The sequence below is a fragment of the Ramularia collo-cygni genome, assembly GCF_900074925.1.
Source record: "Ramularia collo-cygni strain URUG2 genome assembly, contig: RCC_scaffold03, whole genome shotgun sequence".
NCBI lineage: Eukaryota > Fungi > Ascomycota > Dothideomycetes > Mycosphaerellales > Mycosphaerellaceae > Ramularia > Ramularia collo-cygni.
In genome coordinates, this window is record NW_019716257.1 from 1,950,208 (window position 1) to 1,973,644 (window position 23,437).

The 23,437-nt window shown below is 45.8% G+C and overlaps 6 protein-coding genes; 3 read left to right on the plus strand and 3 right to left on the minus strand.

Moving 5' to 3' along the window:
• Nucleotides 1-8,462: 8,462 nt before the first annotated feature.
• On the minus strand, nt 8,463-9,751 carry RCC_03114 (uncharacterized protein; the record flags this gene model as incomplete). XM_023768405.1 has 7 exons in its annotated part: nt 8,463-8,502; nt 8,553-8,742; nt 8,796-9,000; nt 9,051-9,144; nt 9,199-9,367; nt 9,418-9,514; nt 9,566-9,751. The coding sequence occupies 7 exons, from the start codon at nt 9,749-9,751 to the stop codon at nt 8,463-8,465; spliced, it is 981 nt and encodes a 326-aa protein (XP_023624173.1).
• Nucleotides 9,752-14,814: 5,063 nt separating this feature from the next.
• Nucleotides 14,815-16,573, plus strand: RCC_03115 (uncharacterized protein; the record flags this gene model as incomplete). XM_023768406.1 has 3 exons in its annotated part: nt 14,815-14,854; nt 14,949-15,797; nt 15,849-16,573. The coding sequence occupies 3 exons, from the start codon at nt 14,815-14,817 to the stop codon at nt 16,571-16,573; spliced, it is 1,614 nt and encodes a 537-aa protein (XP_023624174.1).
• Nucleotides 16,574-17,202: 629 nt separating this feature from the next.
• Nucleotides 17,203-18,134, plus strand: RCC_03116 (probable Ni-binding urease accessory protein (UreG); the record flags this gene model as incomplete). XM_023768407.1 has 3 exons in its annotated part: nt 17,203-17,366; nt 17,456-17,932; nt 18,005-18,134. 3 exons carry the CDS (start codon nt 17,203-17,205, stop codon nt 18,132-18,134), a joined length of 771 nt encoding a protein of 256 aa, XP_023624175.1.
• Nucleotides 18,135-18,168: 34 nt separating this feature from the next.
• RCC_03117 (uncharacterized protein) lies at nt 18,169-19,208 on the minus strand (the record flags this gene model as incomplete). XM_023768408.1 has 3 exons in its annotated part: nt 18,169-18,663; nt 18,731-19,116; nt 19,169-19,208. 3 exons carry the CDS (start codon nt 19,206-19,208, stop codon nt 18,169-18,171), a joined length of 921 nt encoding a protein of 306 aa, XP_023624176.1.
• Nucleotides 19,209-20,105: 897 nt separating this feature from the next.
• On the minus strand, nt 20,106-20,780 carry RCC_03118 (uncharacterized protein; the record flags this gene model as incomplete). Its single annotated transcript, XM_023768409.1, has 1 exon — nt 20,106-20,780. The coding sequence occupies one exon, from the start codon at nt 20,778-20,780 to the stop codon at nt 20,106-20,108; it is 675 nt and encodes a 224-aa protein (XP_023624177.1).
• A 1,527-nt stretch (nt 20,781-22,307) lies between these two features.
• On the plus strand, nt 22,308-23,292 carry RCC_03119 (uncharacterized protein; the record flags this gene model as incomplete). XM_023768410.1 has 4 exons in its annotated part: nt 22,308-22,442; nt 22,487-22,617; nt 22,699-22,875; nt 22,929-23,292. The coding sequence occupies 4 exons, from the start codon at nt 22,308-22,310 to the stop codon at nt 23,290-23,292; spliced, it is 807 nt and encodes a 268-aa protein (XP_023624178.1).
• Nucleotides 23,293-23,437: the final 145 nt, after the last annotated feature.

Consider the following 23,437-nt stretch of genomic DNA (forward strand, 5'->3'; position numbering starts at 1 on the left):
TCGGAGGTTCGCGAAATTTTAGAGGTGGAGTACAAGAGTAACTTGATCTTTAACTAGCTTACTGTCTCCGATAGGCAGTACTTAAAAGTAGGAACCAATGTGTTAATTAAGTTGATTATCTCGAGATGTGTCTCTATCTCCTAAGAAGAGATTTTACCCCACATAGAGTTATATAACCTTGTAGCTACTTAGCTCTCTGTTATATTAGATGTACAGCTATTCTATAACTGCACTTTCTAACACTCCTACTTAGGATAGAATAGACTGTATACATTTCCCCAGATCTTTTAAGATTCTATTAAGTGTAGAAAGGTGGTTCTATAGCCTAGTAGTATAATTCTATCTTAGCTACTATCTTAGTGCAATTCCTTAACTTAGTATTATATAATCGAAAATGTCCGTTCGGACATATTCGATTATATGCTTTTGCCAAATTTTGGAATGCTTATTGTATGCTAAGATAATTTATATATGTCTAGAAGTTTGGACTAGTAAGAGGTTTGGTTAGGCTATCTGCAACCATTTCTTTTATTAGAAGGTATTCTATATAGATCTTCTTTTACTACTAAAGTCTTCTTACAAAGTTATATATAATGTTAATGTGCTTTAACCTTTTATAAACATATGCATCCTTTATAAGGGTAAGGCAGGCTTAGTTATCCCTAAAGAGTTGAACTAGCCTAAGCTGTTTAGCTGTGTCCTTTCCTGCTTTAATTGTTAGTTAAAAAGCAGATAATCTAACAAGCTTAGTTTAACCTATTTCTCTAAGCAATACTAAAAGGAACTATAATTATTTTGCACATGCATTTATTGCTATAAACTTAGCTTCTATTATAGAAGTTGCTATAGATTTCTGCTTCTTGCTTATCTATAAAATTAGGGTATTGCACAACTTAAACACATTTCCTAGGATAGAGATCCTGTCTAACTTGTCTATTGCAAAGTCTAAGTCTAAGTACCTAATTAAGCATCTAGATCTAGATCTTATAAAGGTTAATCTAAGGTTAGGAAATAATCTTAGGTACCTTAAGACTTTCTTTAAAGCTTTTAGGTGGGCTTTAGATAGATCACTTAAAAATGCACTAAGCTTTCTAATTGTAAAGGCAATATCTGGTCTTGTTATAATTATTAGCTATATCTATGTTCTAATTATTATCTAGTATTCCTCCTTACTRCATCTCTTATTATTTGGGCCTAACTTAACAAGTCCCTTATAATTGTCTATTAGTAAGAGAGTTGGCTTTAAGGATTTTAACTTAATGCCTAGTTTCTAAAGACTTTCCTAAATGTAATAGCTTTAATCTAGTTTTAGGGTTCTAAGCTTCCTGTTTCTTATAATGTTTATTCCTAGGATTCTAGATAGTTCTCTAAGATCCTTAATCTTAAAGATCTTTCTAAATTCCTTCTTAAACTAGTTTATAGAGTTCATTAATAGGGCAGTAATTAGAATATTATTAACATGTGTTATAACTATAAGATCCTTTCTATAATGGAACATTAGATATAGGTTAACCTCTAACTAAACAAATCCTAAATCTTTAAGCTTTAAAACACAAAGCTAATTCTAGTCTCTAGCAGCTTACTTTAATCTATATAGGCTTCTTAGGATTTTTAGGACTTGGCTAGGGGGAAGATCTACTCCTTTAGGTAGGGCTATAAAAATGTCTTCTTAGAGGTAACTATTTATAAAAGCACTATTAACATCTATAAGATAGAGTTCCTAGTCTTCCTTGCAGACTACAGCTATAAATGTTCTTAAGGTTTTATGTCTAACAGTTAGTGCAAAGGTCTCCTTAAAGTTAATCCTATATTTCTATAAAAAACCCCTTACTATAAGTCTTGCTTTTAACTTATTAAGGGCACTACTTGCTAATCTTTTTATAGTAAAGACCTATTTTAAGGTTATAAGGTTTAATCCTTTTAGAGCAATAGTTGGTTCCTAGGTCTAGTTGCTTATAAGTAAATCYAGTTCCTTCTAGATTGCTTCTATCTACATTGCTCCCTATTCTTTATCTCCTACTGCTTCCTTATAGGTAGCTAGAACTAGGATATTCTGCTAGTATGCAGTTTAGGTAGCTATTATAGAGAAAGCAAGTTTATAGAAGATGTCTTGCATTTCTGGGTCCTAGCCTAGTTTAGAGATTATAGCTAATAGGGCCTATATAATCTCTATTGCTTCTCTATTAGGATTCTAATCCTTTAGCCTCTCTTAGCTTATCTCCTAAAAGACTTTTAGTCCTTTGGATTTAGATTCAAATCCTTCTACATTACTTATGGCTTTTCTCTTTCTTTGCTCCATCTAAGGTAGAGAATTAACTTAGTCCTTAATTTTCTAGAATTCCCCCACATTTGCTAGGGGAGGAGGAATCTAAACAAATGCTATAGGGGCTAACTTTTTAGTTATAGGTTCCTAGATTAGAATGGGTTTAGGTCTTAGTATATTAGCTAGCCTTCTAAGTGGTTTTCTCTRTRGTGCATTTAAGGAAAGATGCTTAGATTAAAACTTTAAATCTAAATTACCCCCCCTCTTTTCCTTAAAGAATACTACATTTAAGTGCTGTTTCACAGCTCTTATATCTGGATCCTAGAAAAGCTAGGATTTTAATGTTCCTTTAATATATCCTACAAATACTGCATCCTTTCCTCTATTTATAAGTTTGTTACTCCTTGCCTATCTAGGTTAGGATTTTAGGTCTATATACATAATAGCTTAGCACCCCTAAACTCTTAGATAATGCATAGTCGGCTTTATTCCTGTAAATGCTTCTTTAGGTAATAGCTTAAAGCCCTTAACTTTAGGACCATTTAGTAGCCTATTCCTTATTTCAAACTAGGCTGCTAGGGCTTTAGGCTAAAATTTAATTGGCATTCCTAATTCTTTAATTATTACCCTTACTACATCTTCTAATATTTAGATAGATCTTTCTATAACTCTATTCTAAATAGAGTTGTATACATCTGTTGTGTTAAAGTGGATTCCTAAATCCTTCTTCTACTGTTTTAGTAGACTAGTAAGTTTAGGTGCATTATCTGATCTTATTGTCTTTAATTTTAAAGATGTTTTTCTTTTAGCTTTTAGCTTCTAGATTTTCAGAGCAGCTAGGGCATCCTCTCTACTAATAAGTAGGTATCCCTATTTCTTTCTTAAGAAGTTATTAACAATTTCCAGCTAGTATTAATATCCTAATCTAGACTTTAGGAGAGGTCTATAGATGTCTAGGGACATAAGCTTAAGTATCTAAGGTTTTCTCTTAGTAACTTTTCCTTTGTATTTCTTTATCTTTATAAGAGTATAGACTCTGCACTTTTCCTTATAGTCTTCTAGGAGTTAGATTAGATCCTTTAAGTCTGTTACTTTATAGACATTCTTAAGAAGATTCTTGCTAAAATAGCTAAATCTTCTGTGCTAAAGCTCCTACTAATTTAGTAACTCTCTTATAGCAAATCCTATTTCCTTACTTTCTTCCTTTTCTTCTTTTACTAATRAAATAAGAGCCYTCTCCTAGAGGGACTCTAAAACTTCTAAAATAAATAGAACACTATTCTRGATTCTAGTCTRGAYAAYAGGAGTTCTATCCTATAAYACTAGAGTAAACTAGGGTRGTTAAACACTATACTAATAGCTRAACTAATTCTAAGAAAYAAGATTAACTCCTAAATTAGGTAYAAACAAAACTTTATTAAGYAAGATTTTCTTCCTATTCTAGCCTCCTATAACTGCTTTTCCCTTATRTGTAGCTTRTAGCTATCYACCCCTAACCTTAATCTATTTCTTCCTTTAAAGTRGAATTATAGATCTAAAGAGTTGTAGTTAGTTAGTTATRTAGGATAAGGCACAGGAGTCTAGTAACYATTCTAAGGAGGTTAACTTGCCTTTTGCCTCTAAAGAAGAATRTGCAATCTTATTAGTTTCCTYCTTAAATTAGGATAAGGTAGCACTTAATAAGGTTRGGGATAATTCCCTAGATTTRGCTTATTTAGYAAGGAATGCTTTCTTAGCAGTCTTCCTTRTTTTCCTTAATTTAGAAACCTCTTTTCTAATTATTTCCTCTATTGCCTTCTTAAATTCTTTAAGAGAGTCTCTTCTTTTCTTAACCCTCTTTAATAAARAGGAGGAGTATTTCTTRCTAGAGATCTTTCTCTTTTTAGGCTTTAGAGAATCCCTRTTTCTAGATAGGAAATTTTCCTAAGGTCTAATTGCTTTCTTTGCCTTTTCYAGCTATAGAYAATCTTRTATAAAGTGTTGTCTATTATAGAGGAAGYATGTTCTTGTCCTTCTAAAGGCTRCTATTRCRAAGTCCTCCYTATAATAGAGGTCCCTTACTTCCTAAGATTTAAGGATAAGTAGGATCTGTTTATAGTTCCTAGCAAGCATTAGCTAGGCTATAATTGCATTCTTAGTTAATTCAAACTTAGGAGGGAGTGCTAAAAGAAGGATCCTAATTTTCCTTTTAGGTTCTTTTATATATAACTCCYTTTTATTAACCTCTGCAATCCTCTTTGCTATTAAACTAATCTGTACCTAGGCTAACCTTACTATATCTTCCTCTCCTATTCTGAAGTTTATAAGTTATTATACTATTAACATAGCATGTGCTATAAGTACCTTGCTGTACTTCTTCTAGAGGAAGAGCTACATTTTAGCAGCTATCTTTGTATCTATTAATAATTAAATCTTATCTGCTTTATCTAAGCTAACTCTTAATCTTAGCTTATACCTGCACTTRGYATTCTCCYTTTAAAAGTTTAGCTAGCTRGCTATTCTTGCAACCCTAGCATCTAGATTAAGGAGTAATAAATTGTCTRGGTTAATTAATCCCTTAATGTTRTAGAAGATGCCTTTTCCTTCTAGGTTGTCCCTCTGTAGTTTAAACYATCTTTTCYAGTTCTCTCTTATTAGGATTRGAATCCTAATATAGGTCTAACTGTCCTTCTCTTCCTCYATTTTAGTWTATAAATAGCTTAGTCCTGCTAAGGCTTTAGTAGTAAAGTAAAGGGTGTGTATGTGTTTTAAGGCTTTGGATTTAGAGTCCTCTACTCCTTATAGCTGTTAGACAATCCCTTAGTCCTAATAGTYAAATGTTCTAAACCCTTAGGAACTAATCTGTCTTCTGTGTTTTCTTCTTGTCTAACCTGCTGTTAAAACTCCTAGCAGTGTAAGATAGGGTACTAGAAACTAGTGTCCTTTCTGTGTTAGCTTTATAAGGTAGGAGATACCTTTACTACTTTAAGGTTAAGGTCTTTTTCCTTCGGCAAACCCGGGCTTATAACCTATTAAATATCCGGGTGGATGTAGGTCGGAGGTTCGCGAAATTTTAGAGGTGGAGTACAAGAGTGACTTGATCTTTAACTAGCTTACTGTCTCCGACAGGCAGTACTTAAAAGTAGGAACTAATGTGTTAATTAAGTTGATTATCTCGAGATGTGTCTCTATCTCCTAAGAAGAGATTTTACCCCACATAGAGTTATATGACCTTGTAGCTACTTAGCTCTCTGTTATGTCAGATGTACAGCTATTCCATAACTGCACTTTCTAAYACTCCGCGTATTACTCGGCCCTTAGCCTTCTACGCCGCCGCCTTTAGCCTAATATATCTTATTAGTATAGCCGGTACGGCTATAGTTAGAGCACTTTAGGTCTAAATAGGCGCCTTCTTTACGCTTACGTAAAGGCTACTCGCTACTACGGTTAGACTTAGGTTTGCGTTCCTTATTACGATTATAGGTATTCTTACGTAGTCTACTACTACTACGGTTATAGTCCTAAGACTTATAATTACCGCGCTTAGTACCCGTAAGCTATACGCTCGTACCCTTATCGRCTGCTTTAATACGCCTTACTAGCGCTACTATCTCTATCCTTATTATAGGTATAAAGTATAACTTAATAATCTCCTAACGGAGAGCTAGTCTTAGCTTAGCGAGAAACTAACGTACGAGCTGCGCTTACGTATAGTCTAGTTAACTCTCTAGCACTTCTAGTTTAAGGGCGAATTACTTTACCGTTTAATCCTAGCTCTATCGAACCCTTTCGTACTTAAGCGTAACGCTAAGCGCGCGGTTCGTAGGGTCCCTAACGGTATTACGTACGAACGATTAGAAATCCTCCTACGTATAGCTCGGTATAAGCGCCTCGATATTATACTCGTTATACTATAACTTCGCGGCGTCTCCTCCTAGCTATATAACGCTATAGAGGACCTTATTATAGTTACTCTCTAGGCTAGTAGTAGTATTAGCGAAGANATACTATAACTTCGCGGCGTCTCCTCCTAGCTATATAACGCTATAGAGGACCTTATTATAGTTACTCTCTAGGCTAGTAGTAGTATTAGCGAAGACTATCTTAAGTTAGCGTAGGAATTCGTATACCTCTTTAATAGAATCCTCTAAGAATAGTTTAGGATCCTTTATTTTAGGTCTTACGCCTACTCCGCTACGCGTATATRCTACGCTTAAACTCGAGATACTTATAGCATCCGGATCTTCCTTATATAAGAGGCGCGTAGGCACGCCGCGACGGGGTATAGTAGTAGCTACGCCTACGTCGGCGCGGTTACGATTACGCTTTATTTATTAGACTTCTAACTAAAGTTAGCGAATYRTCTCTTACTACTATAGAGCCTGCTTCTYRCCTTCGARGCGCTAGATTATCTTATTAGCCGTCTCTTCCTTATCGCGTTCGTTTTCTCYRTAATCTATCGTRTCTTCGTCTAGAGTAGGCTATATAGGCTCTACGGTAGCGACTTCTTCGAYATCTCCGTAGTTAGGGAGTTCTTCGACGCGTTCTTCTTCGTAGCGCTACTCGGGAGTAGTCGCTTYRCGGGCGGCGCGCCTARGGGCTATTCCGTTAGGGTCTAATAGATCGCTACCCTTAGAGAGGAAGAAGAATTAGAATTATAAGRGTAAAGATRTAGYAATRTATTAGACAYCCGTAATTACTYRATTAGAGATAAGACTAATTCTTATAGGTTAAATGTGCGCTATACGTAGGAGTTATATATGCGCTAAGCCTACGCTAAGTAGTTAGGTTATATTATACTCCCTTCTCTAAGGTTAGTTAATCTAGCTACCTCTATTAATCCTATTATTATAAGGGCTCTTATACGGCCCTTACACTCTTTCGCTAGCTATCCTATCGCTATACTAGTAGGTACTCTTAGTTCCCCGCTAGATATAGTTACTATAGGCTAAGTTTAAATATCTACGCTAGATTATATAGCGCTGTTCTCGTTAGCGTCGAATACCTTTATACGGGTAGGAAATATACTAGAAATAGCCCTAGGCCTTTAATTATATTACTATCGTAGTCCTTCCGCTCCTTATAATTTCCGTAATACTTCTCCTTAGTTAATATTATTCTACTACGATATTATTAGCTATTATACTTTAATAATTCTCTAATAGGATTATATAGACCGGCTCGTAACTAGAAAGGCGTCGACGTAGTTCGGACGGTCTTAGATATTATCGATCCTATTAGTAAAGCTATTATAGATCTCGACGTACTTAGTAGTAGGCTTAGCTATTATCTCCCTCTACTCGCGGTTAAGGGAGAATCCTATTTTCTTAAGCTATTATACGGGTTAGCGCTACTCTTAAAGTGTTAAATTCCTAGCTTATACTCTTATAAAGTTCTACTTAAAATATCCGTATTCGCTATTATTATCCGGATCCTTAGGGAAAGTTCTAGCTCTCTAGTATTTCGTAGTATCGATATAACCTAGCTATAGATATAGTAACTTAGGCTTCTTTACCTTCTTAGGCTTTTATACGGGTAGTATAGAGGAGGGAGGAGAATATAGGTAAGTAGTAAAGGGGTAGTATAGTAGTAGGAGTAGTAGATATTAATATTAGTGTTTAGGTATTAATAAGAGTCGCTAAAAGAGTAGTAGGTCTTTATTCTGCTACTCTTTTAGAGATCTTACTTACTTATATAAAGAGTTATATAGCTGCCCGCGTAATGCTATTATACCCTTACTTTATCCTTACTATTATTACTTAGGTATCGTAGACTTAAATAAAATTACTTTAAAGAAGGAAAGCGAGGACATTGCACGCGCACATTAAATCACGCTACTTGTTACTTACTATACGGAATATACCTTCAATTACCGAGGTTCTAATACCCTATAATACTAGCGTCGCACTATCGCCTAAAAGGATTGTTGCAGAATGGTTCTTAAAAACGCGCCGTACCCGAGTCAGGGGTAGGGAATCTATTGCATGGAACTATTTGCAAACAGAACCTTGCCAAAACTACACATGGCCATCGATGTTACAACCATCCAAATGAGCAGTCGAAATTGAAGCCCTACGCTTCTCGATTTGATTGTCGGGTCGACAGAGCGGCATCGTTTGTACCACACACGCTAGGTTATATTGACCATTCCATTGGAGCAAACCACGACTAATCTACACTTGATACTTTAACGACATATCCGGCGGCATCTTCCAGCTAGCTATACACTGGATGTGGCTGTCTCAGTGCTTGTTCCACTTCTGTTGGACAGTCAGCGATTACGATCGCACAGCAGACTTCGTAGACTCACGAAGCTGGCTTGATTTCTGAACTGGTGGAGTTTAGGACAACGCTGTTAGTGCCAGAATCCTGTCGCCTTTCGACCGCGCTGGAACTCTCTTTGTCGAAATGGATTCCCAGCATTTGAGGGGTATCTTGCTCGTTACCACTTTGACCCTCTGGCTTCGTCATCCAATGGAGCATTGTGCAGCCGATGAGTGCTGCGAGAACATGTCAGCACCTGGGGCTACGAGCAGTGGGAAAGGGCACATACCATCAATCTTACACGTCATACAACAGAGCCAGGCTGGCTCTCCATTAAACATTGTCAAGGAGATCTTGACAGCGAGCGTCGAAACCATGGCCACTGCGGTGGCAATGCAAGTCCTGATAAACACTCTTCTCAAAGGAAGGACGAGCTCTTGCCAGCCGAAACGGACCATGAGTAAAGGTATCAGGAAGCGAGCAGTTAGGTAGAGCTTTGAAAGGTGTGAGAGCGTCTTCAAATGGCGGCGTGGTCATCACTTACATATGCCAATACTTCGATAAGCAACAGGGGTAGGAGCGCGACCATCTGGATTCCAATGATGCAGACACCGTGCTCATTCGTAAAGGCCACCCGACTGCAGTGAGATCAGTATAGCACCTCTGTGTTGGGAATCATTCCCTGCACTGACTAATATATTGACAAACCTGCAATTGTAGCATAAGGTACAAAGATGAGGAGGTTGCTAAGCACATACTCCGGGTGCTGGTATCTCGGTAGTATTGGAAAGGATATGATATATGCTCGTTCGATGAGGAACAAGATCGTCGCGGCTTTGGTCACGACAAAGAGCGTAACGCCTGCTCACATTATCAGCGCGAAGTTATAATCGCAGAGCTGTTCGACTTACAAAGTAATATTACTGCATCACATAGCGTATTATCCCGAGACCGGATGTGTAAGAGTGCAGTGAGCACAAACACAAAAAGAAAAGAGGAAATGTATGTCTGCATTCTGTTTCAGCATGCTCCCATATCACAACCGTATGAAAAACTCACCATTAACAGTGCACAGGACGCCACTGTGTATGCCTTGACATGTGCTTGCCGAAGCCGCTGCCAGAAGAAAATGGCAATGATCGGGAGCGAAATCATGGACGTCAGAAGCGAGACAATCTCTCCCGGTAAGAGGAATCCCGTTTTCAAGATGGTGCTATCGCTGACCACCGCCCGTGGGTTGGGCATGGCTATCGTTGACGACGGATCGTCGTATCCAGCTCTGTTGAACGCTCGATGAGGGAATGATTACAATCGTAGAATGCTGAAGGTCGGCATGGGCAATGGATTGACAGAAATCCTCCGGAAAATCCGCAGAACTTTGTGATGTGATGAATGTAAATGAGCTGCCGCAAAACAACCCAGAATCGGCAACTTGTCGGCAATCAGATATATGCATTGGCTAGTGATCTCTTTGTAGGGAATATCCCTCCTGATGTTGATGCTTGTGTCGGAGGAAACAGTGACATTGATCATCGGCGGGCCCGAAGGTTGATATCATCGTTTACATTGTGGAGCCGCATCGTTCGAGCCCTTCCGGCTTCTCTCTGTCCCAGCTCTACTTCCCTTTTAATTAGGGGTGGCGCGGCGATGTTGGCAAGGAGAACGGTATGATCGGCCAAGATCCCCGCTGACTGGGCTTGAACCCTACGAGGTATCCCTGCAATGTGACGGTTGCGTTCAGTCCTGTACTGTACAAAGTATCAATGTCCCTCGTGTCTCGGCAGGACTGAGACCAGGGCTGGGATAGCAGAGCTGCAGCCTTCGCATGTCCCGACAGGTACAGTACTTGTGTTCACAGCATCTAAGGAAGCTTCTCTTTCCGACTTCCGATGCTACTCCCACCGCCTGTTCATAGTCGTCTCTGTTGCGAAAGGATTGGAGCGCAGTCCGCTAATATCGGCGTTGCAGTCTTGTCAGAAATCGCATGTGGGAAAATGGTGAAAGATGCTGGGTGGAAAAGCAAGCCGCGGGCGTGCAGGCTCGCGTCTTCAATACGAAATGCGTGAGGTGATGTGTCCCATCATGTTGATTGACATCGTATAAAGTAGCTTCTGCATTGCGGACGCTTCAATCTCTGCCATGCATACGGCAATGGCCGAAGAAACTGCAAGGAATCTCACAGCCAATGTGCGTAGAGATCCACAGATCCAAAGCTCCTATTGGGTTGAGTTTGTTGATGGCGATGGGGATTAACGGAATATTCCCGTATCCATGACAGAGATTGTAGTATCTTCCCATCACGAGGCCGCTCCCACTGCGTTCTTTGCAGAGCGAGAACGCGTCTGCCCCGGGATTAACTGCAGGGTTCGTGGATGCAGGTGACAGCGATCAGATCATAGTCGCGCGCACCTTGTCCATCTGACATCTCGGGCTTCCTGAGTCAGAGGAGAGGCGGCACTTTTGCGCTCGCCCCGGGACCACATTGACCGCTGATGATGGACGAAATAGAGAAGGAAGACGTTGCATGTGCAAAGAGACTAGGGGGTCTAAGATCTACCGATCTAACTTCATTGGCTCTGGACAGGCTACTAGAGTACACTACTGTCACGGCTTCATGAGGCCATCATGCAATGCATACAATGTACATTTACATGCAGCCAGGATCCCTTATCGTGTTGGCATAAAGTCTCACGAGGGGCCTCGAGACGACAACTTGATGACCACGCTCATACCCACTCAGCCTTGACCACACAAGCTCTCCGTGGAAAGAACGCCCCACTCCATTGGTTCTTGGAAACATCTCGAAGACAACCAAGTCCGGATCCCTGAGCTACTTTCCTGACCGCATTACAGAACACGTTGGCGAAGATGGCGAGAACTACTGGCAGATTCGAGGTACACACTTTTTCCCTCAAGCCGTCCACATCTCCTCAACTCTTGCTCTTCGGCATCTGTGATAACCTTTGTCCGCCAAAGATGACCGACAAGGTCTTTACTGGCACAAGTCTCCGGCGACCCGCCACTTTGATGGTACTGTTGGAGATGTTCTCTTCTCGCCTGCCAACTTTGCTGTCCCGAGCTGCCTGTGAAGACTGACGCGCAGCCAAAGCGACAAGTGGTGGTCCTTGGCAGTCTCCCTCGAAAGTGTGATTGACAGTGGGTATCCCAGCTTTCGAAGTCGTCGAAAATAGCTCCGCAATTTAGAAATTCGAATGAACAATGCCAGCTCACTGCTTCGTTCCTCGGATGCGCCTTCAAGCCACTTGCAAGTGTCGAGCTCAGGCCTGCAATTGACGGTGGTCGAGTAGAATGTGTGGTCACAACTTCCTCGAGGGGCTCAGATGGGATCATCGAAGATGTTCCTCGATTCATTGGCGGTGGAAAGTAATAGTGCGCTACACTGAACCTCTGCTCAAAACTTTCTGGACGGAGCTGCCAATGGGGTTCTTCAATGGCGCGAGATGCGATTGTGGTAAGGCGACGCAAATCCGCCAAACTATTGATCATCGTGAAATGTTGCTCATGAGATRAGCAGCTTTCCTCCGGCAGTGACTCGGAGGATCTTGACATGAGGATTTAGCAATAGGGAAAGAAATCGGTCGTATGATAGGACAGCTTGAAGACCATGGCCGCTAGCTGGCGAAGTTGACTGATATTTACGATGACCCTCTTCGCCGAGAAGAAACCTCTTCTAGCCGTTACTTACCCTTTCACCTTGATAAGAAGGTCACGCTCTGGTCCTGAGGTAGTGCAACATGCCAATGTAAGATTCCCCATAACGAACGTGGAGCTCGGCCTTCGACAACGCCGGTCGATCGAGCACGGGCACCCAAACCAATGCCTTTGGAGAACATTCTACTGTAAGCCCAAACGAATTTATGCCGTTGAGCATGAGTTCCGGCAGAAGCCACGGCATAAGCAGTCCAGAGCAACATTTCCTGATTCTCCGCGGATAGCCGATCTACGTGCATCTGCAAGACCGTCAAGCTCCGAGTGTCGAATTGACAACCACGGAGCTTGGGGGACCTGTAGCCAGTAGAAACCGCATCGATGTGTCGTAGCTGCGTGGTCGAATGTCTGCGTAGAATGTGCCAGCGGCTCGGAGTCTCCGAAGCAGACAATGGGTGAATGTCCACATTGAGATCGCAGACTGTTATCTCATTCGTCCTAGCCTCGCCGGTGAGCTGCATTATGCAGATCGGGGCGCGACATGCCGATTGTGCAGCGCGCGTCCAGTGATCGTGTCGTGTATGCAGCAGGCGGATATCCGTGTCCACAGACGGGCCGAAAGATGGTGCCATGCAGTGAACTTCCTTGTTGGTCATGATCGAGTAATGTTTAAAGCTCCCCACAGCACCAGTATTCCATTCCGCAGAAGTACAGACAACTTATGCTACAGTCTGATGACGCCTTTACAAACACTTCAGTCGTACTTGTAGACACTCCATCTTGAATGTGAAGCTCATGCAGAACCGGAGGGGACTTCGTTATCATGCGGGTGAGCTATACAAGTACAGTAAGAGCGAGTGCGGGGATTTAATCTCATCAGACACATCATGATGGGAGCACAACTCCACATCGGAACTTCTCTCGAACCAACACTGTGGAGATGCAGGCKGATGGAGACCCGAAACCATGGGTTTATCGTGTGTGCAACCACGTGCGGGCTTAGCAGATACGGAACGACTGTCAGGTCATGCTTGGCCTTATGCGAGGCCTGGATGGTGTGCTATGGTCGGAGAGAGCGAAAGCGATCCTTGTTCCCTAACGGAGGATCGCGTGGAGGACGCCTCCTTATTGCAGCTCAAGGTGCAAGAGAGCCGATCGGATGACGGCCAGACTGTAGCTGTTGGAAGCGGAGAGGTGTAGCGATATGCCGGGGTAATATTGGTCGTAGGCATGAAACCACCTCATTATGCTGGATTGTCACATTTTCAAGCTTGCCGCGAGAACCTCCAACGCCATCGAGTCCCATTCTTCGGCATAAGTGGATCTAAGAAAGTGTGGATGCGGCCTTGTCGGCATCAAACGATTGGTAATATCTGTTGTTAGTGGTGTGTAATGAATCAATTAAACGCATATGTGAGCGTTCGAGGCGTGGCAGCATGGCCTGGGCATGCCATGCAGCCATAGTAGTGCTCTTACATCGCCGGCTAATCTATATACCTTACAGCGGTATTATGAGCCATCTTAGGACTCATAGACAAGGTAGTCGAGCGGAATTATGGTCGTGAGGGTGAGAGGCGGTCAGGGCGAATATGGTGAATTGGAAGATGAAGATGGAGATGGTATGGTCATGGAAAGTGGTTGGGATTACCTAAACCCCGGATSGAACGGCGGCAAACGAAAAGGATAAGTGCAGCTCCAGAAATGTCTACGGGCAGACCCAATACTGAGTAATCGCACATGTAAATAACGAGCTTTACGCCATAAATAACGTAAAAAGCAGGCTCTCCGCCGTATGCCACACCCTCCGCCCTTGGCAAGAATATGGCCCCCGCTAGCGACGCCGATATGAAGGGATGAAGACCCCATTGATAGGACATGCGCGAGCGGTAGGGGTAGCATTCGCGCGAGGCACCGCCCTTACTACCTGGCGAGGGTTTACGTTCCATCTTGTCCAGCGCCGTAAGCTCCAATGCGAAGGAAGAAGCCGTTAAGCTAAGGAATATACGGTTATCGACGTGATTACTCAGGGTCCTGCCCGTATACATTTCTGGGAGCTGCCCTTATCCTTTCCGGGCGGCAAAGCGTGGGCCAGCCAAGGTTTCGACCTCTTGTCACATGAAGATTAGGATCAGGTCTCCACCAGCACGACTCGACTCGACTTCACGGTCTGCCGCCGTCAACGACCCCCCGCCGGATCGCGTCTTTTGCTCCCGGATCATATTTGCGACTGGCTCGCAATTGTACAGGAAAATCTCTGACTGAGCGCCGAATTGCCGGAGCTGAGACCTTGCTGTCGCGCCGACGGTTGGCCGGGGAGGAAACACAGAGAGGAATCAGCTTCTCAACGACCAGAGAGCTGCCATCCGAGTGGATTGGGAAGAGTTGGTGCCCGTCGTAAAGGGAAGAAGTGGCCGACAGGTGCTCGTGTGGCGGATTGAGCTCAATGGGACAATGATCCATTTGCGCCTGACGCCGCCACCAACTGTACAGCCGGGGCCGCACGTGCATGCGACTAGGAGAGAGCGCGGACACGGCACAGCGACAGTAGCAATACCACAAACGGCCACAACTCCCTTCTGGGGACAGCATCGACGCTGGCGACGCTGGTAGCAGTACAGAGGCCCGGCCTCGCATCGGCTATGGATCCGAACTACAATGGCAATGGAATGGTTTTTGGAGGTATGCACGCACGCACGCACGCCGTGCTTTCCTTCACGTTTCATGTTCACGCTCCATCTGCTGGTTTTATTCACCTCTGATGCATTGTGAGCAGGAGACAATAGTTTCTTTTCTTTTGACCCTTCAACGCTAGACCACCAACCTACCGGAGAGACTATTTTAAACGACACCGAAGACGACTACCTCTCCACCTTCTTCGACAATCCAAACATGGCACAGCAAGTCGACGGCTTCGACAGCATGTTCAATCTTGGCGGCAAGTCCACGTCCCAAGGACCATTCTCCGCAACACCTTTTGGCCAGAACATCAACAACCTCGACCCTTCATCGCTCGATCCTTCCCAACCAGCATATCAATCAGTAATGCACATGAACAGCATGGCCGGACATCATCATAACCAACACCACCAACAGCACCAGCAGCAGCAGCAGCAGCAGCAACCGAATTACCCACAACATGCTGGCTTCTTGGCAGACTCAACATCTCAAACGCATACCCAGACCATGAACAATGCAGACCTGAACGCAGCTTCCTCGCTGTACGGATTCGCCCATAAGAATACACCTCAGCAGCTCAACTTCGCTCCAGCCAATAGCGGCGGACAAGTCGCTGGCTCTTGGGGTAATCTCACTGTCGCTCAAACCTCCAACATGCCTCTCGGTTCTGGCAGCGCTGGCTATTCCGACGCACCAAGTGCAGCTGGTCGCAGAACCTCATTCACAGCACATGCACATCCACAAGCTCCGTGGAGCGGCAACGGCGACTTGTCACACGCTAGTCCGGCCCAGCACGTGCGTGGCGCAGACACTCACTTTCTAGCGCAGCCGCACATGTTTGGCGTTGCACAACCACAACCACTTCCACGACATCAATCTCAACAGCGATTCCCAGGCGTCGACTTTGGAAGTGATCCGAGCTTCAACTCCAACACCCACTACCAAGGTCCGCAATATCTCAAAGACAAATCTGGGAACCTGCTTAACGTCCCTCTAGCAGACAAGGTCCGCGGACCATACGGACCACACGCAATGGCAAACCAGCAAACCAACCAGCAAAATGGTGGAGGATCGTGGGGCACGTTCAGCGCTCCTGGCTTCAGTCGGCCTGCGGAAGACGATGAGCTCAACTCTGGCTCACAAGCACGCAAGCGTCACAAGGGCAACGATGACCGCGATAGCGAGCACAGCTGGGACCGGCGCTCGGCTCAGCATCGGTCGGATGGCTCGCAAGTTATCAAGCAAGAGCAAACCGATGATGAGCCCTCCATGCTGGCCACGTCAGGCAGCGCCATCATCTCGCCATCGGCAGGCAAGCGGCGGAGGCACACTGAAGGACAGACATCTCAAGTATCCAACTCTCCACCCGCCAATCAAGATGACGACGGCGGCGAGGCATCGGCACGCAAGCGCGGTGCGAAGAAGCGTGAAAATCTCACAGAGGATCAGAAGCGGAAGAACCACATCCACTCGGAGAAGAAGCGGCGGGAGATTATCCAACAAGGCTATGCCGATCTTAACAAGCTCGTCCCGTGTCTTGCCAATGGCAAATCCGGGCTCTCGCGCTCGGAGTGTCTGCACGAGATTGGAGCGTACCTCGAATCTACGCGCATGGGCAACGCCAAGCTTGAGGAGATGCTCGGAGACGACCTCGACGAAAACGATCCAGCGTTGCTTGCTGTACAAGCCGAATGGGCTGCTGCAACTGCTAGGATTGAATAAGTAAGGCCAGTCGAAATGGAAAGGGAGGGGTGGTGGACTTGACTGGACTTTGTGTTCTCCTCGGCCCTCCCATCTTTGATGCAGTTGGCATCACGACTGCTGCGATTCCCATACGAGCAATGCTGGAGGTATTGCTCAGAGGATGGAATCGAATGAACCACTACACATACAACCATTACAGCCACGACCCTGATTGTCATCAAGAAGCGTGAGGTGAATCGAAAGGCTGGGTTTTATAAGACTGCCATGGCAGCGAGGTGGACAGCAGCTGAGTAGCGACTCAAGCGTTACGATTTGCTGCTTGGGTTGGGAGTTTCAAATGGGATATACCACGGAGTGTCATTAGGGAGTACGGATGGACTGGGCTGGGCACATCACATTTCCTAACTACTTGCACTTACATAACCCTACTTTTCGACCWTCACCCATGTATCTACTGTATTTCTTGTTCAATACCACGACGGAGAAAACCTGGAAGCATGTGAGAATGCCCCACCTCCGACCCCTCAACCATCCATGTCTTGGCGTCAAGATGAGAGCTTCATCGCAGATCGGCCCAGATTGCATGTGAAACTCAAGCTTACCGTACCTTACCTCTTCTTCTTCTTCCTTGTAGTCCTCGCAGCATTATGTCACACTCTCACGAAGGTGGACAATCCCACTCCCACGCGGCCGCCGACCATGGCCACACGCACGAGATCCTCAACGGCCCAGGCYCATTTCTCGGCCGCGAAATGCCCATAATCGAAGGACGAGACTGGAACGAACGTGCCTTTACCATAGGCATTGGCGGGTACGATTGAAAAAATACACACAAAAACAAAGATCCCCAAAACGAGAAAGCAAAGCTCGTACCATAACTGAGAATGTATGTATATGCAGGCCCGTCGGCTCAGGCAAAACAGCTCTAATGCTCGCCCTCTGCCTCGCCCTACGCGACAAATACAACATAGCCGCCGTAACCAACGACATTTTCACGCGCGAAGACTGCGAATTCCTCACACGCCACCACGCCCTCCCAGCCTCACGCATCCGAGCGATAGAAACAGGCGGATGCCCGCACGCAGCCGTCCGCGAAGACATTTCGACGAATCTCGCGGCCTTGACGGATTTGCATCGGGAATTCGGGACGGAGATGTTGTTGATTGAGAGTGGAGGGGATAATCTTGCGGCGAATTATTCGAGGGAGTTGGCGGATTTTATTGTTTATGTTATTGATGTTAGTGGCGGGGATAAGATTCCTAGGAAAGGTGGACCGGGGATTACGCAGAGTGATCTTTTGATTGTTAATAAGACGGATTTGGCGGAGTTGATTGGGGCGGATTTGGGGGTTATGGATCGGGATGCTAGGAAGATTCGGTGAGTCAATGTCGTGCTGATGATGTTGTGCTTTGGGGAGGAGGTTTACTAATCTACTTGGGGTGTTTGCAGAGAAGGAGGACCGACGATTTTCGCTCAGGTGAAGAATGGTAAAGGGATGGATCATATTGTTGATTTGATTCTATCTGCGTGGCGGAGCAGCGGAGCTGCAGCCGCATGCGAGGCTGCTAAAAAGAAGTAAGGTAGACTTGCGAATCTCATTCTCAACTGCTTGATTAGCGACGTTGCAGTATCTCCTCACTTCCGATGTAGCGGATACTTTGTACTCTCACATGGGATCTGCTCTTCCGTGGACCTTTGCTGCGATTCCCTCCACCATTTCTGCTTCGACTGCTGGGGTGTTCGTCCCTGTTGGCTGCCGAAGATTCAACTCGGCCTTCTCTCCTTCCTTCACCGATCATGATTGCGAATAGGTAGATGAACCACATCACTCCAGCGCCGACGCTATATCCGATTATAGCTGCTCGGGGCGGTGGGAGGATTGGGTAGTCCATGGCGAACATTAGGCCTAGGCCACCGTTGACGATTCCCAATGTAATAAGAATCCTCCCTAGCCAAATATGGCCGTACGACCACATCACTCGGCGATGCTGCTTCTGGAATACTTTATGATGGATCATTCCAGACAAGGGCTGGAGAACAAGTAGTCCCATGAGCACATATCCAATGATAGGATGGTAGTGAGAGGTTAGACCTCGTCCCGAAGCAATCTGTGGCGTCGTTAGTTTTCATCACGTATGCTCTCGCGCGCGACAAGCGAGATGGGCTTCTTCTTACCGAGAGCTTGATGCCGAGTACAAGCGCCGCGATGTACATCATGGTGGCAAAGACTTGAATCAGGGCGTGCACTTTCCAAAGTCCCGGAAAGGAGCCCAGACGGATGAGAATTCCGCCTAGAGGGAAGAAGAATCCGAATGCTATTGTTGCCAGAACGGCGTGGGCTAGGAGCATGGTTCGATATCGCGACAGGCTGCCGAAGGCGCCAAAATCGTAGTCATTGCTTCCTTGGAAGGTGTCGAAGTTGTTGTCGTTGTTATTGTTGGCGTTGTTGTTGTAGTTGGTATTGCTGCTGCTGCTGCTCCCACTACCACTCGTGAAGTCGCTACTACTGCCCGCATTGCTGCTGAATCCGCCATAACTAAACTGTGCGTAGGTCGATGTTGCTAATTGATGTCAGCGTGGAAACGCTCTCTCATGGACTTTGTGAAAACATACCCAAAGCAAGCAGCAGAATAGCACTGTGCGTACCCTTCATTGTAGAAGACTACCACGGAAGCAACCGATGCAGTCAACAAATTCTTCCCGTTGGGATGTATCGAGCGAAAGAATGCCGTTTCAAAGATACAGCAAGAAGAATCGCGAGACAAGATGGAAAGTGTATTGGAACAATCGTGGGTTTCCACAGGCACTTGATATGCAGTGCGACAGGCAGCACATCCCAGCCCGGTGATATTCTAAAGGACAACATTGCATTTCCATGGCTGGGATGCTGGAAGTTGTGTCTCTCGGAATAAGAGATCAGCAGTCAGAGAAGGAAGCTTACCAGAGCATTCATTGTTGCTGATACGCCAGCCTTGCTGGAAAAATTGATGAAGGTGGCTGAGGGCCGCGTTCGCAGAGACTTACGTGATTCCGGGAGTGTGTGGTTGGTAGGTCTTTGAGAAGGCGTTTTATTGTGGCCCGGGCTTCGGAAATGGAGAGCCGGTGTGGCAGGTGAATACTTACTGTTTTAACGGTCTTGACGCRTCAGGCAGAAGAATGAAACGGCGCCCGAACAATACAGATGGCTAGACTTGTCGACGATGTCGTTTTGTGCTTCTGGCACGAACATTTGGTAAGGCCATCTCATGAGCTTACTTTCATAGACTGAATATGGTTGTTGCAGTCGCCGTTCAGACAACCAACATGCCTGTAACGCGACATCTGATCACGGCCGGGGGCAACTAAAACAGAAGGCGCATTTGATCTTCCGTAATTCGGCCGAGTTACATATTCACCTGCTGCTTGCTGAAATGTATTGTCGTCTCGAGAAGTGCGAGCAGTCGGGAAGTGCTCCGAAATACACTTTTCATCCATCCTAGCAGCGCCATTCGCGTATTGGGTAGGCTTATTCAGGAGCATTGAAGATAGAAGTGGCACTGCCGCTGCGGTCTCAGCAACGGTCAGGCTTTATTCCAGATGAGCGTCTTTCAAGTTTCTTCGGCCCGCCTCTATGAGAAGCACCATCCAGAACATCCTCAGTCTTGCCTGTGTTGTCATCCGTTTTCGGACGAGACCGAATCTCCAACTTTCGAGGCTGTTTCTTCCCAATCCTCGAAGGCGTGGTATATGTTGTTGCAGTGTTCATATTGTCCGTATTCTGCTCAATCTTCTCTTCCGCAGCTGCATCGACAAGTTCCTCCGGAGGAACATCTACAAGCTTCCGGTCCCGTCCTCCCAGCTTGATCCATGGGCCATGGACAGCTCCTACCCCAGAGCCTATCAATGCTCCCAGAGCAGTCGTGGGCAGCGACACGAGTCCGCCCGTAACGACGCCAACTACAGTGCCCACGCCCATGCCCACACCGGCTCCTATTCCAGTGCCACCGGCAAGACCCTGCCAGGTCCCACTCTGCAATCGGCGTGCTAGCTTGCTCTGTCCGTGGGCCTCAACCTCATTCTCGTAGGCATCTTGGATCATTCTTTCCCGCTGTTTGGGATCTGCGATTGCAGACGCCTTTTCTCGCAGCGATTTGGCAGCATCTTGTGCTTTGGCAGCCTTTTGCAGCGCGTCTACCGCTTGAACGAGGTCCTCTTTCCGAGGCAAGTCGGACTTGCCTGCAGACATGGTCTCATCTTGGCGAGGATTCGTCATACAAGAGTACCGGTGGATGAATTCGAGAAGTACCCCGATTTGTGCTGGTCGTTTGACGGGTCTTGCTTCAGGTTGTAACTGACGGCTTGTTGGTTATGTCTTTCGAGATTGTAATATGTGCTCGCAAAGAGCCGCAAACGCGACGACTTTTGCCATGWTTTTCGTTCCGTCTCCACGCTTTCATGGGTTTGTGTAACCAGCGACGATGATGATGATGATGCTCGTTCGATCCTTCCGGTTGTTGTCGGATGACGGAAGTTCGCAGGGAAATTGGCTGCACGAGTCATGCACGAGGGATTCCATCCTGACATCTTCATCATCAGGTCGTCTTGCTTCCCAACATCCACATCGTCAACAGACATGCTGTGAAAGCACGCTGCGGAGCCGCCTCTAAATTTATTGTCTGCATACTGTAGCCGCGTGTCATTTCACGACTTGCGCCCAACTTTGACGTCCATTGACGTATCAGTCATAGCCTGAGTGAGGGTCTCCATGTGGTTCCATGTCTTTCTTGCCCGCAATCCATGGCTTCGACCTTTGCGTAGCGGTGACACCGTGGACCTCAAACTCCACCCCGACAACGCTGAGGACCACAAGTTCCTGCATCGGTCAAGTCAAAACTCCTTTCTGATCATCAAAGTCTGCTCGACCACCAGTACAACGATGTAGTGCTGCACCGAAAGGGCTGGAAACACTGACACTCGAGCACCACCCGCTCACTGCAAGACCAGCTACATCAGGATGATGCCGCATGGTCATGGCTGATTCAAGAATGATATGCGAGCCTACTTGYAACCTCGCTTGCTGGCTCACTCACGCAGCTAAGCGATTGCCAGCATTCCCCTCTATTCCATTCCCTCTGGGCAYTGACAAGGCAAGATTACTCCGAGTGTCACTGCTGGGAAGCTTGACAGTGCGACCAGTTCCGTGACTGCACCTCGCTCGTTTGATATGAACTTGTGCGTCAGGTTCGAGCCGATATGAGTACAGCAAAGCCTTCAGAGCCACATCAATGGCATGCGTGCGTACCTGCCCGTACTGGAAGTATTCCTCGTTCAATGTACCACACAAAGGATGGGATGATTCCAAACGATTGGAAGATGCCGCYGACTGCATTTACTGAATTTGAAGCTGAGACGAACAACGCAGGAATCGCCAGCCGACGGGCGTCCAATACTCGTCGGCGTGTGTATGATGTTGGGGAGGCTATTCCATATCTCCGAGTTGCACCTTTCTCGCCAGCATCCACGCCACGCCCACCACAACAACACGCAGAGCCACTTGGTCGAGCTTTGATTGCGAGCTATCATCGGTACTCAAGGCCACAATTACTGAAGCTCATCCCTACCTCCCTCGTAATCACAGCTGCTGCGCTGCCATGGCTTGAATTTGTAAGACCGCGCCCCTGACTACCTAGAGGGGATTGCACGCCATCTGGTCGAAGATGTGTTACGCAAAAATGCTCAGCACTCGATTCGATCAAGTGTCAGTCCATGCGCAATGGCCATCAGAGGAGTATATAGTTCTTCCCTTGATTCGTTGTTGTCAAGCAGTGGTTTGCAAATCATCTTGCAACATTGCATCCCAAGACCTCTCGCAAAATCCAATCTCATCATAGTGAACATGTTGTTCAAGGTAGTACTCTCGTCACACACTCTCAACATTGCTAAGTCATTCAGATCCTCGTCACTCTCCTGACCATCGGTGCCAATGCACTGCCTGAAGCTGTCCCACAAGCCGGCAGACAGACCACGACATTGACAAAGACCAGAACTGTCACTTCAACGATACCCGCTCGTACAGTCACAAGGTATGAATATCGTGGGATATCCTGGGAGCCTCATCTAAGACCTCACCCTCKAGCTTCTCTGCGATAGACTGACACAACTAGGACTATTACCACCTGCACAGTGCCGCCGCGTACTGTGACCCGCACGACCACCAGTACTATCAGGAGTCCAGCGAGTACATTAACCAGAACCGTGACCCTCACCTCCACCAAAACCATAACATCAACCTCCACCAAACCCGCCAGCACGATAACAAAACCCGCCAGCACAATCACCAAGTAACAAACGCCACAAACCACTCCTATTCCTGCCCAACACTAACGCTCTACAGAACCGTAACATTCACCCCAACCCCAACCTCCACCCCACCCCCCSCCTACCYCSAACTAATCATCCACGGCGACACTCTCTGCGGCACCTCCCCCGTAAAAGGAAACCAACAAAACCCCAACGACGACCAAATCACCGTCCCCGTCATCGACGGCGTCTCCGAATGTCGCGACACCAAACGTAATGTCGGAAGTTTCTCCTGGACGAGACTTAATCGTGCGTCTTTTGGGAGATATTGTCGGATTTATTATTATAGTGAGCAGACTTGTCAGGGGAGTATTAGTGATTTGAGTTTGGAGAATGAGAATAAGTGTATTAATGTTGGGAGTAAGAATATGCAGAGTTTTGAGGTTAAGTGTAACTAGATTGATGGGTGGAGGGCGTGATAGCTGGCCAAGGGGGTGCAAGTGGGATCTTGGTCGAGACTGGGCTTGATGCTAGGTATTGAAGGCTCATAGGCTTTCGTTTGTTGGATTGTCTTTTTGGATGCTGATGTGCATCTCACTGTCT